At 49.5% G+C, this 14,088-nt stretch overlaps 1 protein-coding gene across 3 annotated transcripts in view; it reads left to right on the forward strand.

Moving 5' to 3' along the window:
- RBM33 (RNA binding motif protein 33) overlaps window positions 1–13,555 on the forward strand; it is a 124,602-nt gene extending 111,047 nt beyond the window's left edge. For all 3 annotated transcript variants that reach the window (XM_025862213.2, XM_025862215.2, XM_025862216.2), the window contains 3 exons: window positions 2,321–2,509; window positions 9,329–9,417; window positions 9,720–13,555. In XM_025862213.2, coding sequence (XP_025717998.1) covers window positions 2,321–2,509; window positions 9,329–9,417; window positions 9,720–9,768 — 327 coding nt within the window. In that variant the 3' untranslated portion in view covers window positions 9,769–13,555. The remainder of the gene's footprint in view (window positions 1–2,320; window positions 2,510–9,328; window positions 9,418–9,719) is intronic.
- The last annotated feature ends 533 nt before the right edge of the window (window positions 13,556–14,088 follow it).

The raw sequence follows: 14,088 nt of genomic DNA on the forward strand, positions 1-14,088 counted from the left end.
GGAAAATGTCACTGTGACCAATATCAGAGAAATTACTGCCTGTGATCTTCTAGGATTTTTATGGATTTAGGTCCTTAATCCATTTCGAGTTTATTTTTGTGTATGGTGTAAGAAGTGGTTCGGTTTCATTCTTCTGCATGTGGCTGTTCAGTTTTCCCAAGACCACTTGTTGAAGAGACTGTCTTTTCCATTGCATATTCTTGCCTCCTTTGTCAAAGATTAATTGACCATAGAGTTGTGGGTTTATTTCTGTTTTTCTATTCAGTTCCCTTAATCTAGGTGTCTTGTTTTTGTGCCAGTACCATACTGTCTTGATCACTTCAGCTCTGTAATATAATTTGAAGTCTGGAATTGTGATGCCTCCAGCTTTGCTTTCCCCTTTCAAGATTGCTTTGGCTATTTGGGATCTTTCGTAGTTCTGTACAAAGTTCAGGATTGTTCTAGTTCTGTGAAAAATGCTGTTGGTATTTTGATAGGGATTGCATTAAATGTGTAGATTGCTTTGGGGTATTATAGACATTTTAACGTAATTTGTTCTTCAAGCCACGAGCATGGAATGTCTCTCCATTTCTTTGTGTCATCTTCAGTTTCTTTCACCAGTGCTGGTATAGTTTTCAGAGTACAGGTCTTTTGGTTAGGTTTATTCCTCGGTATCTTATTTTTGGTGTGACTGTAAATGGGATTGTTTTCTTAATTTCTCTTTATATTATTTCATAAACAGATTTCTGTACATTGATTTTTTTTTTTTTTTTTATCCTGTGACTTTACTGAATTCATTGATAGTTCTAGTGGTTTTTTGGTGGAGTCTTAGGGTTTTCTGTATGTGGTATCATGCGATCTGCAAATAGTTAGGGTTTTATTTCTTCCTTACCAATTTAGATGCCTTTTATTTCTTTTTCTTTTCTGATTGCTGTAGCTAGGACTTCCAGTCCTGTGTTGAATAAAAGTGGTGAGAGTGGACATCCCTTTCTTGTTCCTGGTATTTGGGGAAAAGCTCTCAGTTTTTCCCATTGAGTATGATGTTGGCTGTGGGTTTTTCATATATAACTTTTATCATGTTGAGGTATGTTCCCTCTAGACCTGTTTTGTTGGTTTTTACCATGAATGGACGTTATACTTTGTCAGATGCTTTTTGGGCATCTGTTGAAATGATCATACGGTTTTTGTCCTTATTGATGTGATTTACGGGCACCTTTTGATGTGTTTTCCAATGTGACTTCTCTTGAAATATCCTTTTGCACTTTTCAAAAACTCACTTCCCGGGTGGAGTTTTGCTGCCTTCTGGGGAATATTAAGAAATGTCGTTTTGTATGCATTTCCCTTTGTTCGGTGCCCGTTCATGTGCAAAGGTTCCATTCTGATTTCCATTTACCTTCCTCTCTGCACTTTTCTGTGATGAACAGGGGGTCATTTTTTGTCCCTTTGTACCCAGATTATAGGGCAGAATTTGGGTTAGGATGTCTGGAAGCCCTGGTGCTGTTCAGTTCCTCCTGCCTCCTGCATTTTACCACTGCCCCACAGAGGAGGAGTTTTGTTTTAGAGAAAGCACTTGGCACTTGGTGCTTTATCTGATTTTCTAATTAGAAAATACCAGGAAGTTTCAGCTGTCTCCTCGTCTTTAAAAGACCCTCGAACAGTGGTTTTGTACCCCTGGACAACTTAAAAATCTCCTGAGGTCTGGGCCCTGCTTTAGAACAGAGACATCATCACTGTGTGGTGGGCAGGGGGACACGGGTATTGTTGTGGCTTGGATTTTGTTGGTGTTGTTAAAGCTCTGTGATGTGCGGGATGGTGACGTGCAGCAGCTGGGAAGTGACCCCAGCTACAGAACCTGCCTTTCAGATTCTCAGGGTGCCGGCCGCACGGAGTCAAGAGGAGACTTGGGTCCATAACATTGTGGCTTGTGGTGGGTGTGTGGTGGCACCAGTCCCCATGGGTGTGACCTGGAGTACGCCAGGAGAACTTTGGCCTCTGGGGCTGTTAGGACCAGACCCAAACAAGTTTCTTAGCCCCTCTGATCCTGCTGCTTCATCTGCCAACAGTGGTTACACTGAAAGTGCCTACCCATATTGCACTTGGTCCGGACATAGAGTCACACTTAGCTCTTCTCTTTCCCTCCTTTGCCTCCACCCAGACTTGCTGGGGATGGTTTCACTTCGACATTAAACCCTGCTCTGGTAGTGGGTGAAAAGTACAGATGATCCTGTAGCTCGTGGTATGTTGTAACGGATTCTGAGTTGTTTGCCCACTTGTATAATCTTAGCAGCTGTGGGAAGAAAATCCAAAGCTTAAAAGTCAAATCATACTTTGCTTTTGCCAGGTCCTCATGCACGGGAGAGGCCGAGGCGTGGCAGGAGCGATGGGCCGGGGACGCCTGATGCCGAACAAGCAGAACCTCCGAGTGGTGGAGTGTAAGCCTCAGCCCTGTGTCGTGTCTGTTGAAGGGCTTTCTTCGTCCACTACTGATGTCCAGCTGAAGAACCTACTGATGTCAGTAGGCCCCATTCAGGTGCGTCACCTGAGGCCCTTCCCCAAGACTCAGGTCTCGATTTAAATTCCCTCTGTGTTGGTTACTTCATGTTAAAATAGTACATTCGAGAAGAAAGACATATTTTATTTCCTGTGCATGCCTTCTATCAGAACTTTGCCTTAGAGTTAGATTATTTGGAAATTTTCAGGTGCTCAGTTACGAGACTTATGAAATGATTTTGCCAAATCCTCGTATTATTCTCAAGTTTACATAGGCCATCCATACATACTTACTTTTCTGTTCTATCACACACTTTTGTTTGTAATAACTTAAAACTTTTAAAGCATTTAGCCTTCTTAACCATGATTTCCAGAAATAGCTCACATGTTAACAGCTATGAAACTTGGTTTAGATTTTACAAACATGAAATAATGTAGACTATAGTTTGATCTCTGTTTTACAACGGGTTATTTCTGAATGCTCCAAAGTCTCTGCTGAGATGGCGGCAGATGTGTCTCCGGTTCTGCAGTAAACAGAATTCTCCACTCAAACCCCTGACCTCTGCGTCGTCTTGAGTCCTGTAGGTCAACTGGCAGAGAAGTGGGTTGACCTGGTTTTCCTTGAGCCTCGCATCTCTCTGGGTCAGATCCCACCTGGGCGAGACATGGAGTGTGAATATCAGATTTCTGTGTGCTTTCCTTTCAGGGAATTTTCTAGCCTCTTGCTGCATGAGTGAATGGGGAAACATCTTCAGACTAGAGTTGAGACAAATAATTTTTAACATGTTTGAAATCGGTCTACTGTTGAGAGTCTCTAAATGTGAGGAGTGGATGAAAGCCTTTCCCACACCCACTGTGTTCTTCATTTCTGGATTCCTAGGGAGATGGTGAGGGTTAGTTTCTATTTGTGTGTCATAACAGAAGGTTAACACTTGAGCTTCTGTGTTCAGTGTAGTCGATCGCGCAGTGGTGCGGCAGGGACTGGTGTCGGTTACGCGGGGCCGGCAGCCCCTTCACACAGGTCACCGCTATGGGGACGGACTTGCAGGAGCAGAGCAACACTGGAGTATTGTAGGTGCGTTAACACGTGCTCATCCTGGCCTGAGACTGCCACACGTGGGGGTGGAGAATCTGGGCTTCAGTCACAGTGAGTTCGGACTAGCAGACCAGAGCCTGCTCCGGGAGTTCTGAGGACTGGTGTTCTCTGTGAGGGCTCGCGGGCAGTCTCTTGGCCCCGTGTCTCTGTTGCCATGTGTGCCGGGGGGGGGGGGGGGGTGACAGCATGGCCGCTCTCCACACGTGATCTGCTAGTGGTCATGGCTTTGCTTCCTCACACATAGTCTTGGTAATTCTCCTGAGCGTTCTCAACCGGGATGGGGTTTTCAGAGTCCATATCTGAATAGTGGTGCAGGGTCATTGGCTGCTTGGAGCCATTGCTAAGCCACCTAACCTTGGTCTTACCCATCTTAAAACTTGAATTTTGCATTTGGGGCCTCTCTTTTTCTGTTCTGAAAAGCATTAGAGATCAGTACGTTATAAATAAAGTTTGAGGGAACCTAAAGCCAAACAAAAACTGTTGGATTATTTAATGCCTTATAGGAGGAGGAGAATGAATTTTCTAGGTTCCATCAGTTACCCTTAAGATGGGGTGGAAGGTGAGCTTCCATCTGCCCTTGGAGAAACCCCTGTGCGTTTCTGTGGAATGGTGGAATGATGAATTTAGCACTTAGATAAGGGCCTGTTTTTCCACCCGGGGGGGGAACAAAGCAGAGTGCTCACATCTTGCCAGTCTTAGTCCCATAGGATTGTTTTGAGGGGGAGTTTATAAATTTTTAAACACTGCATTCACAGAATGTCAAGTTTCTTAATTAAAAAATAAATAAATAAAACAACGTAACACGTCCCTGCCGGTGTTAGATAGCTAGAGAATGATATTGATTAAGTACACATTTTAACAAGACTCACTTACAGTTTAAGTATAAATAGACTTGGAGAAGGGATGGCGCTTGGTAACCCAGACCTTCGGCGGTCCTGACGGGAGGAATGTGTGTGTGGAGCGTGTGTGTGCTGGACTCTGGTGCCACCTCGCGGCCACTTGGTGTCTAGAGCAGGAAGGTCCCCTGTTGCTTTGGGCCTTTGTAAAATTACAGCAAGGGCATGTGAGCTCTGCTTCTTGAACTGTGAAATCTGAGAGGCTTTCTCAGGGTGACAGTGGACTGTAACAAGCTGGTCACGTTTCTCTCAAATTAGTGCGCTGTCCCCTTAGACGGTACTCAGAGACCTCTCTAGAAAGTCCATGTTAAAATCCTGTATGGACTCACTCTTCACAGAGTAAGGAAAGACAGAAAGATTTTGTAGACATGTTACAAGCAGAAGGTAGCCACGGCGTGAAGAGTTGCAGGGGAGAGGGCCGCGCGGCGCTCAGTAGCAGCCATGGTGCGAGTCTTGAGTCTGTGAGAAGGCTGTGGCTCTGTCCCCAGACCCAGCGGGAGGCAGCTGCTCCCTGGTGACCTGCCCGGCTTCCCGCAGGGGTGACCCTGACCTGCTGCTCCGTCCCGAAACACGGAAGCCAACGGAGCTCTTCGGGTCAGGAAGTAAGCTAGTTACAACACTTGTGGCTTTGTTGCTTGTCTTTATTTCCCCTTTTGCTAGGTTATGCCTAAAATGGTGCCAAGAAGAAAAATTTGTTACCCTATAAATCAATGAAACATCATGGTGTAAAAATAAAAAAGTTTCCTCACAAAAGCAGAATGTTTGAAATCACTTAACGGGACTCTGCGGCTGGTTCCCTGTTGTGATCACCGCCCCACATAGCAGGGCAGCTGCATGTTCTCTCTGCTACCCACTTCTCCCGGCAGTCCTGTGAGTCGTTCCTGAGCTGGGATGAGAGTAGAGGGGGCCCCGGGCAGCTTGTTGTTGACGCAGCCGGCGTCCAGCTCTGAGACGAGGCTTCGGGGCAAGTCCCAATTTTGCCAGTTCTTGGTGTATAATTCTCGGACAGAGCGCTTCTCCCCCTGCCGGACTCTTGTCACCGACACGAGAACTTACCCGCTCCTTCGTAGCTCCCTGTCACGCCCTGCAAACCTCGGGGGATGGAAGAGACGGCGGCCTCCACGTCGCCCTTGAGGGGCAGCGAGGAGACAGGACAAGACGAGCTGCAGGTGCAGGCGCGCCCAGCATCCGTGTGTGCTCTCGGAGGGCAGGGCTGCTGGCCCAGACAGTGCATGCTCCTGAACAGCCCTCTGGGACCCACTGAGTCTGCCCGCTGCCTCCTGACGCCATGGTTCCCGTCTGTCTCATTCTGGAGCGCATCTCAGCCCGCCCAGCGAGGTGGGGCCCCTCTGGGCACTTCTTCAAGGTAGGCTCACGTCGGGGGAGTCTGACCTGCTCTGAAGATGCATCTCGTTCTGACCCACCAAGGAGGTCTGGTCGGTGAAGTGGAAAAGGTTTGAATGTCGAGTGAAAGCAGTGCAGTCGCTTGTAGTTGAGGACATCTGGGAAAGAAAGCACTAGGTATCGTCAGCGTAGACGGACGACAGACCCACGCCACAAGGTGTAAAGAAAATAGAGGTGTGGACACAGGATCTGAAGCTGCACTGGGGAAAAGAAAAAAAGTCCTGAAAACACTGTCAGGAGCCCAGAAGAAGAATGGATTTTCAGGAGCCGGTGTGACAGCACGAGAGCTCTTGGGAGAGCTCGCACGGGTTCTGAAGGGTAGGTGTGTGCAGCGGAAGGAGGCTGGAGCAGCGAGGGGAGAGGCAGGGGGCAGAGCCACGGGTGGGCGAGCCGAAGCCCCGGGACCTGTGGAACGACGCCGGCTGCGCACCGGAGCAGAAGGAGTTGGACCGTGCCTGTTGCAGCGGCAGGTGTGCGTCGGGAGGCGTGGGAGCCGGGGCTGATTGTGTGAGCGTGGGAGCCTGTGGGCTGCCCGCCGTGCAGGGCACACTTGCTGCTGTCGGTGCTGTGTGCTGCCGCATGGGGACACACGGGCCTGCTGGGCAGGGAGGAGAACGGGTCGGCGGCACTGGCCACAAGGGGGTGCTTCTGTGCTCTCCGTGGCTCTTGGCTGGCCTCAGAGGGGGGCCCACCCGTGGGCGTCTGGGTCAGGGCTGCAGTGGGGGTGCTCTCAAGCAATTTCATTTGTGTTTAAAGCAACTGATCCAATTCTTGGCTTAAAGTAATCACTGAAGGTGCTAGGGGAAGAAGCTTTATTTATTTTTCTAAGATTTTATTTATTTGAGAGAGAGAGCAGGAGTTGGGGGGGAGCTTGATCCCAGGACCCCAAGATTGTACCTGAGCTAAAGGCAGACGTGTAACTGACTGAGTCAGCCAGGCATCCCCGGAGGGGAAGGAGTCTAAACAGATTTTCAGGGCCGCAGAACCCTGTTAGTGTTTCCATGACATTTATCTGAGCGTATGCACACACACACAGGCACTTCCTAGAAAGACAAGGAACTTTCCTAATTGGGGAAAGAGGCCGGGGTTCTGAGCGACATGGACATCTTCTGGAATCCGGCCGCAGGCTGGAGAGCCTGTCACTGCTCACCTTGTTGCATGTCAGGTGGAGCGGGCCGGCCCCGTGGGGCTGGCAGGCAGCTGCAGCCGCCAACCGAAGTTTCATCGTGCATTTTGCTCCTTAGAGAAGCACAGTTATTCTCAGGAAGCGAAGTGGTCTCATCTCTGAAAATGAGAAATCAGGATGAAAGTTGGTGTGTTAGCTTTCCCCCTGCATGCCAGTAAGAAATTAGTTTTTCCTGTCTGTTCCTAATACAGTTCTTCAAGGTTTAGAGGTGAGTTTAGGTAAGTCTTCTGATGCGTGCATGAGGTCTGTCCCAGCACTGGTGGCAGTCACCGTGGGGGCGCTGCCCTTGGCCCTCGACGCCTGCAGCACTGTGGCCAGAGGAGAAGGAGAGCAGGCCAAAGGCACACAGGACCAGAAAGAAGGGCCTAGCCGCGGGCCCTGTGCGGGTGCTCCGGGACAAGGTGGGATTTGCAGCTGGCTCTGCCGTGACCCGAGGCACAGTTCTTCACCCATAGTCCCCCTGCCCCGCCTGATGACTGAGCTCCGCAGCTGCAACAACCGGAACTCATTCAGGGCTGAGCCACAGACTGGGCATGAGCAGCAAGGTGCGGCAGGCGGCTTGGAAGAGAAAGCGGGCCTCTGTCCAGTACTTGAGGCGTGCGTCCGAAGCCAGGGAAGCTGTGTTGCTGAGGGTGTAGCCCAGGAGGAGGGGTCGATGACATCATTAAAGACCACCTTATGGCGCTTTAGGTGTGCTGTTAATAAGTGAAATCGTCAAGAAAATTCTTCCGGTTTTTATATTCCAAAGAAGAGGAGGAATCTAGTGTTCTGCTAAGCTTGCTTCAGCACAGTGGGCAGGTAGACCCAGCTCAGAGCTGCCCACGCCCGCCCCCCCCCCCCCCCCCCCCCCCCCTCCGCCTGCATGTCCACGCTCCTGGTCCATGATCAGGTTGGGGAGGTGTCCCCAGCCCCTGGGCTGACTGCTCGTCCTCCAGGGGTCTGTGTGCACAGCTTAGCGCCGTGTAGTTGGCAGACTTGAAACGGTTTATTTCTCTGTGAAACACCAAAAGGTGAGTTTGGGGAAGGTGGCTACTTTTTTAGAGCTCTCCTAGTTGTGTTAACTGATAGACGTTCTGTGGTTACAGAAATGAAGAGTACTTGGTATTTTTAGCCATGTGTTTCCACTGTAGATCTTTGACACATGCTTTAAAATTAAATAGTCTCATAGGTCAACACTTCTAAAGATCATGTGTTACCATCAGGGTTTTTTTTCTGGCTGCCCTCCTTCGCTAGACAGAAGCCCAGACACTGAGGCATCGAGTCCTGTGCTCTCCCTGGGGCAGCGTGTCCTGGGGTGAGCAAGGGTCCTGCCTCAGCTGCCGTGTGCCCTGCCCTTGGCAGAGGCTAGAGCTTGCATGGTGCCCTAGGTACATGTGCTGAGCTGGCTCCGTCTCCAGGATACTTGGGAAACACCAGGCTCTCGAGAGTGGGAATGGCTGAGAGATCACACAGCTCTCCACCTTTGACCTGCGCCTCCGGAATCCTCAGCTCCTAAACCGCAAGGCCTCAGGGAAAACTCAGAGCCATGCGTCCTCCTCAGGGCAGGTGTGAGGACCAGGCATGAGATACCTCTGTCCAGTGCTTGCTTTTCAGACGAGTAAGATTCTCTTCACTTGATGGATCATTTCTTTCTGCCTGTCTTCTTCACAAACTAACTTGGTTTTTGCTGTGGAGAGTAGTGGCCTCTGGAATGGCTGCTTGAGCTCCTGAAGATTTAATTTGCAGTGTCACTTAGTAACCATCTTTTCAGTACAAAATGTGACCAGATGGTGCTGACAGCCGCCACTGGCAAAGCTGTGCCTTGTTGTGACCTAGCTAGATGTAGAAAAGCCTCATTTTACCCCAGTGGTAATTGTGGGGTCCCGTTACTAAACAGCAGTTCCCTCCTGTGCGATGAGTATTGCTCTTTTAAAAAGTTGAGTGAGGGCCCTGCAGAGAATTGCCTGGCAGGAAGGCATGCGGACAGGAGGTGACTCCCCAAGAGTGTTTGCCACCGGGCCTCACAAAGAAGGTTGAGGGAGAAGATTGAGTGGCTCACATGGCCGGACAAACACCAGGCTGGGAGGATATACATGCCATTCATGGGAATGACCATTTTGGGATAGATTCTCTGGATGAGAAAAATTGCTAGGGAGATAGAATTTTCCTCAGTGATCCAAGTGTCAGCCTGGACTTGAATTTTGTGTTAAAGCTAATGTATAAATACGTTCGGTGTTTTGGGTTTTTTTAAGCACGTACAACATGATGTTAAAACATTTCTCTGTTTTCTTCCTCTAGAGTTTACAGATGCTTCCCCAGCAACGGAAAGCCATAGCTAAGTTCAAGGAACCAGCTCACGCGTTAGCATTTCAACAGAAATTCCACAGGTAGCCGATGTATTCCATGGTTAGGGTGCTGTGGGAGTGGGTGGGAGAGCCCCTCCGCCAAAGCAGCTGTGGTCTGGCCCACGTGCGTGTGCCTACCTGCTGCTGTACAAAAGAGCGCACACGGTGCACCCTTCTGTAATGTGGGTCGTCAGCCCCTGTTTCTGTATGGATCTCTGTCCGTCTGCATTTTTATATAATTTCATTAATCCGGACCCACCCCTTTAGTTTTCTTGTACCTTGCTAAGTTGACTGCTGATGTGTGGAGTTGAGTTGATGTTGACTGTTTGTTTGCATTTCCACAGGCACATGATAGATTTGTCCCACATAAATGTGGCCCTGATTGTTGAGTGATTTCTGGCAGGAGACGCTGACCTGGCACTGCACGCGCTGTGGGATTTCTTCGAGGGAGAGCTGCAGCACAGAATCCCCGCAAGCGTAGGCCTCTCCGTCCGCAGTCTTGCGTAACTGTTGTCTGGAGCGCCACACGGCCCAGTGTTGATTCCAGCAGAGCTGGACTTGGGGACACGGCAGACTGGGGTTTGCTGTTAGACTGCTTCACGTTCTGTTGTCACCACAGAGAACTACATTTTTCGTTTGCTTTTGTTTTCAAAGTGCTCACAATGCATGTAGACATCGTTCTTTGTGATCGTACTGTGTGATCGATCACAGTGACTTAGATTCAGGAAGGAACATTAACGTCACAAATTCTAAGTAGTTTTTCACAGCAAAGAATACTTGATAATGGTTGCACTTATCTTCAGTGCAGGCTAGACAAGTGTTTTCCCAGCCAAGCGTAACTTGCGCTGTCTTCTCAGAAAGCCCTCAAAAGGCTCTTGGAAAAACGTAGATGAAAATGTGGGTGATTATGATTGACAGTTGCATACCCTGGAAAGCAGGGCATGAGGGTGGTTGGGAGCGGTGCCAATTGTGTGGCAGATTCTGCTTCTTGTGAATACTCCAAAAGCACCGACTGTGTGTTCCCAGCTCCAGACGGGACTCCCCACCCCTTTACACCCTTCCCAAATCAGGCAACAGTCCTGGCAGGCCCGCCCCGCCTCCCTGGGCCTAAAGAAGGTGCCCGTAGTGCTGCCATCTCGCAGCCCTTCTGGAGTCCCCTGCCAGGCGGGCGACACCACATATCTACCATGCGAGGTGGAGGGATGGCCCGGAGCTTGAACAGACCCTGTGTGGGGTTTTTTCCCCCTCTTTTTAAATGCAGCCCAAAGGGGCTTATTTGTGTCCCTGGCTCGGCGACATGTGCCATTCTTTTGGAACCTGGTTATCATTGCTTTGATTAACTCCTTGTTTTGGAAGGCTTTTTGAGCAGGGCTGCACCGTCCTTCCGCAGACTAGGAGCAGGTCCCCCCTTGTGGAGTGTGGCATGAGGGACCGCCAAGCCCCACATGGAATTGACATGTGTTCGTAACGCCAGTGAACCCGGTTGAGGAGTTCTGGGTAGGTTTCTTTAGGTGAGACACTTGTTCCCCATAAAGCAACCTTTAGTAAAATTTATTCTGGGCAAATGTTTAAAAAAGTGCCTTATTAAGTATTTCTGCTCATGAAGGAGATTTCACTGTTGTGGGTTTATTCTAATGTGGACCTGAGTTATTTGAGCAAGTACTAGATACTAGGGCATACTCTGACTTTTTAGCTGTATTTTATACGTAAGATTTCCTGTCAGGTTTATTAGTAGAATTAGAGGAAATAGTAGCCCGCTGCCACCTAATGCCTCCAGTTAGCCCAGTGCAGACCCACTGTAGACCCCAAAGCCCCCACGGCCAGGCGTCCCCCGCCTCTCAGCCTTCTGGGGGGCTGGGACACAGGCCCCGGGAACCTGTGTCGTCTTGTTCCCAAAGGTGACATTTTCTAGTGTTTTTTCAATTGAAGTTACCTGAACGGGAGGGGAGTGTTCAGACCCCGTGAGGCTTGCTGCAGCGTTGATCCTGTGGTAAGAACCCGGAGGATGAAGGTGGTTGTTGATGGCTGCTTTTCAGAAGATTTTGGTGCCAGGAACAAGTAGGCACTCCTAGGATGCACTAGAACAGCCTCCAGCCGAGGTGCCCAGCCTCGCTGGTTCCCGAAGGCCCCGACGAAGCTGCGAAAGGTGGTGTCACGCGCCAGGCCCACCTTGCCGCTCCAGTGGAGGGTCCACAGTCAGGGCCGCGTGCCTGCCCGCAGCCAGCTGACACGGGCTGTCCTGCCCGCTCTTGTCACAAGTAGATACGGATGTGCTCATGGATTTAAAAGCGTAGTTTATCTGGTTCAGTCTGCCAAGAGCTGCATTGAAGTGAAGAGCTTGGCAGCCTGGAAGCTCTCCTTGCGAGAGCTCAGACCACTTCCCCATGCGGGGCAGTGGGCAGGCTTTCAGTTGATGGACTTCCTTTATCACCGAGGACCAACTGATGCCTAAAATGGGATAGTCTGAGTGTGCTGTGGCCTTGACACCAAAAAGCTGCACGTTGTGTCTGGGAGGTAGGCACAGAAACACACACTTTTCTAGTTAGTGCCGATAAACTAATCAGTCCTACGTGGGCACCGCTGTTGAAGACAGACCTGTGGCTACTTTCAGGTCTGCTTCTGGCATTGTCTAGTAGGACACGGGTGTCCAGGACGTGTGTGTCCGTAACTGTCTGCGCACACGGAAGCTTTCTCTTGTTACGTTCTTGAAAGCCTTGGGCCAGGGGGTTAGAAGGCTCAGTGCCGCCGCCTCCGCGCGCCCAGCCATTGGGCATGGCCCCCGGCGGTGCCCCTGCCCCGGCCGGGGAGCAGAGGCTTAGCTTCCTTGAAGGGGACTGTGGAAAAGGAAAGAAGCAGAATTAGAAAGGAACGTTATTGCCATGGTCGGTGCGCTTTCCGCAGGGAAACCAGACCACCATCAGTTGAACCCTCTTGGAAGATCTGTTGCAACCATTATCTTTGTTCTTTATTTATCATGCATTTAAAATGAGATGCAGAAGCATTTAACATACTATGTAAATACGGACCTTTTAAAATTAAAATGTTATTGGAAATGCTTTCAATTCAGCAACAATCTTAGCTCTTTGTTAGTTCTTTTGTGTTGTCTTACCAGAGTTACATGGATACAGTTCCATAACTGTTGATGTGTTTGTGTGTATATTCGATTTTTATAAAGATGGTAGTAAGTCAATACATTTATCCGACCTGTGTATTATTTGTTCCCAAATTCAAGAAGCTTAAAGTCAGTAAATACCAATATATCGCATAAGGTAAACATGATAGGTGATTATGTGGAGCCAAGTTACTTTTTCTTTTTGCATTGTCTTGTTTTGATTTTGTGCTGTAATATAAGATCACGTAGCTGCTTATCTGAGCATAACCTTGCATTACCATTGGTCCGGCCACTTTGTTAAGTCCTTCTACTGATACTTTTCTAAAGGAGAAATCCTGTTTTTTTCCCAAAAGAAATGTTGAGGGGTTCCCCCCCGTTTCTGGGCAGGCAGCATCATAAGTAGGTGCCTGTACCCTCACCCCAGGGGGCCTGGAGGGGTTGGGGGGGCTTCATAAGAACTACTTTTCATTGGGTCGTTCTTTTGATTTGTAATGGTCCTGGATAAACAATTGTTGGCGCTTGGTTCTGTAGCATTTCTAAATTGTGACAGCTTAGATCCTGCACCCAGGGGTCTTTTTTCAAAGAGCATTTTCCTCAGTTTGCAAACAGAAGACTTTGTTGCCCGTGGAAGGAGATTGGGAGAGCTGTCTAGGGTGGACGGAGTGAGGAACCATGGAAAGGGTGGGGAGGAGACCTTTGCAGAATGAGGAGTTGTAATAAGTATGATAATGAACTTGGGACACACAGACTCTTCTAAGAGGAGTCAGCCAGTCATGTTGGGAGACAGGGGAGAGTGGGTTCGCAGACGGCTGCCGCCGGGGGACGGGAGGGTGTCCACCCGTCAGGGAGAGCCACCCTTCCCTGCCTGGGCCTTGAGCTCTTCTTCCTCAGGAGGAGGCTGGACTGGCTCCCATCAGGTAGAGACGCACGGAGGCAGGGGCTTGCTCAGAGGGTTGGTTTTGAGAACCTATCATTTCCGTTCTTTTTCTTTTTCTTTTCTTTTTTCTTTTTTTTTTTTTGGCTTGTGGTTTTCTGTTTTGTTCTGTTTATTTTGTTGTTGTTGTTGTTTTTTTAATTAATTTTTTTGTTATTTAATTGAAGGTAAGCTCACCATGCTGGTAGACCACTGGACTGACAGGGACCCTGTTGCGGACAGTTGGGTTTTGGTAGAGGCCTGCGTGCCCAGCGCCTAGTGGGCCCTCGAGCCCCCGCTTGTCCCTCGCAGCTCCCCAGAGAGCCCCCGCGGCCCGCCCGCAGGACGTGCATCCCCCGTCAGCCTGTGCTGCCCTCAGCAGACGGCTTTGGGCTCCCTGACTGGCACACTGCCCTTCTCGGGGTCATTTTGAATCTTTCCTCCCTTCCTGCTTGGAGGACTGTTCTCACATATTCACTGGTAGACCTAATTTTACTTCCTTTAGTCAGATAGAGTCCCACTCCCCCCACCCACCTTTTTTATTTATTTATTTGGAGTTGGGGGCGCTTCTGAGAGGTAGCCCTTGGTTCTTTACAAGTTTTTAAGTGACATTATTCTGAAAGGGAATTTCCTGAACGGCAGGAGGGGGAGCGGGTGATAGAGACGGGGCCAGGAGCCACTTGTCGTC

The sequence above is a fragment of the Callorhinus ursinus genome, unplaced genomic scaffold (genome assembly GCF_003265705.2).
Source record: "Callorhinus ursinus isolate GAN/ISIS: 27379988/994484 unplaced genomic scaffold, GSC_fseal_2.0 scaffold80, whole genome shotgun sequence".
NCBI classification, from domain to species: Eukaryota; Metazoa; Chordata; class Mammalia; order Carnivora; family Otariidae; genus Callorhinus; species Callorhinus ursinus.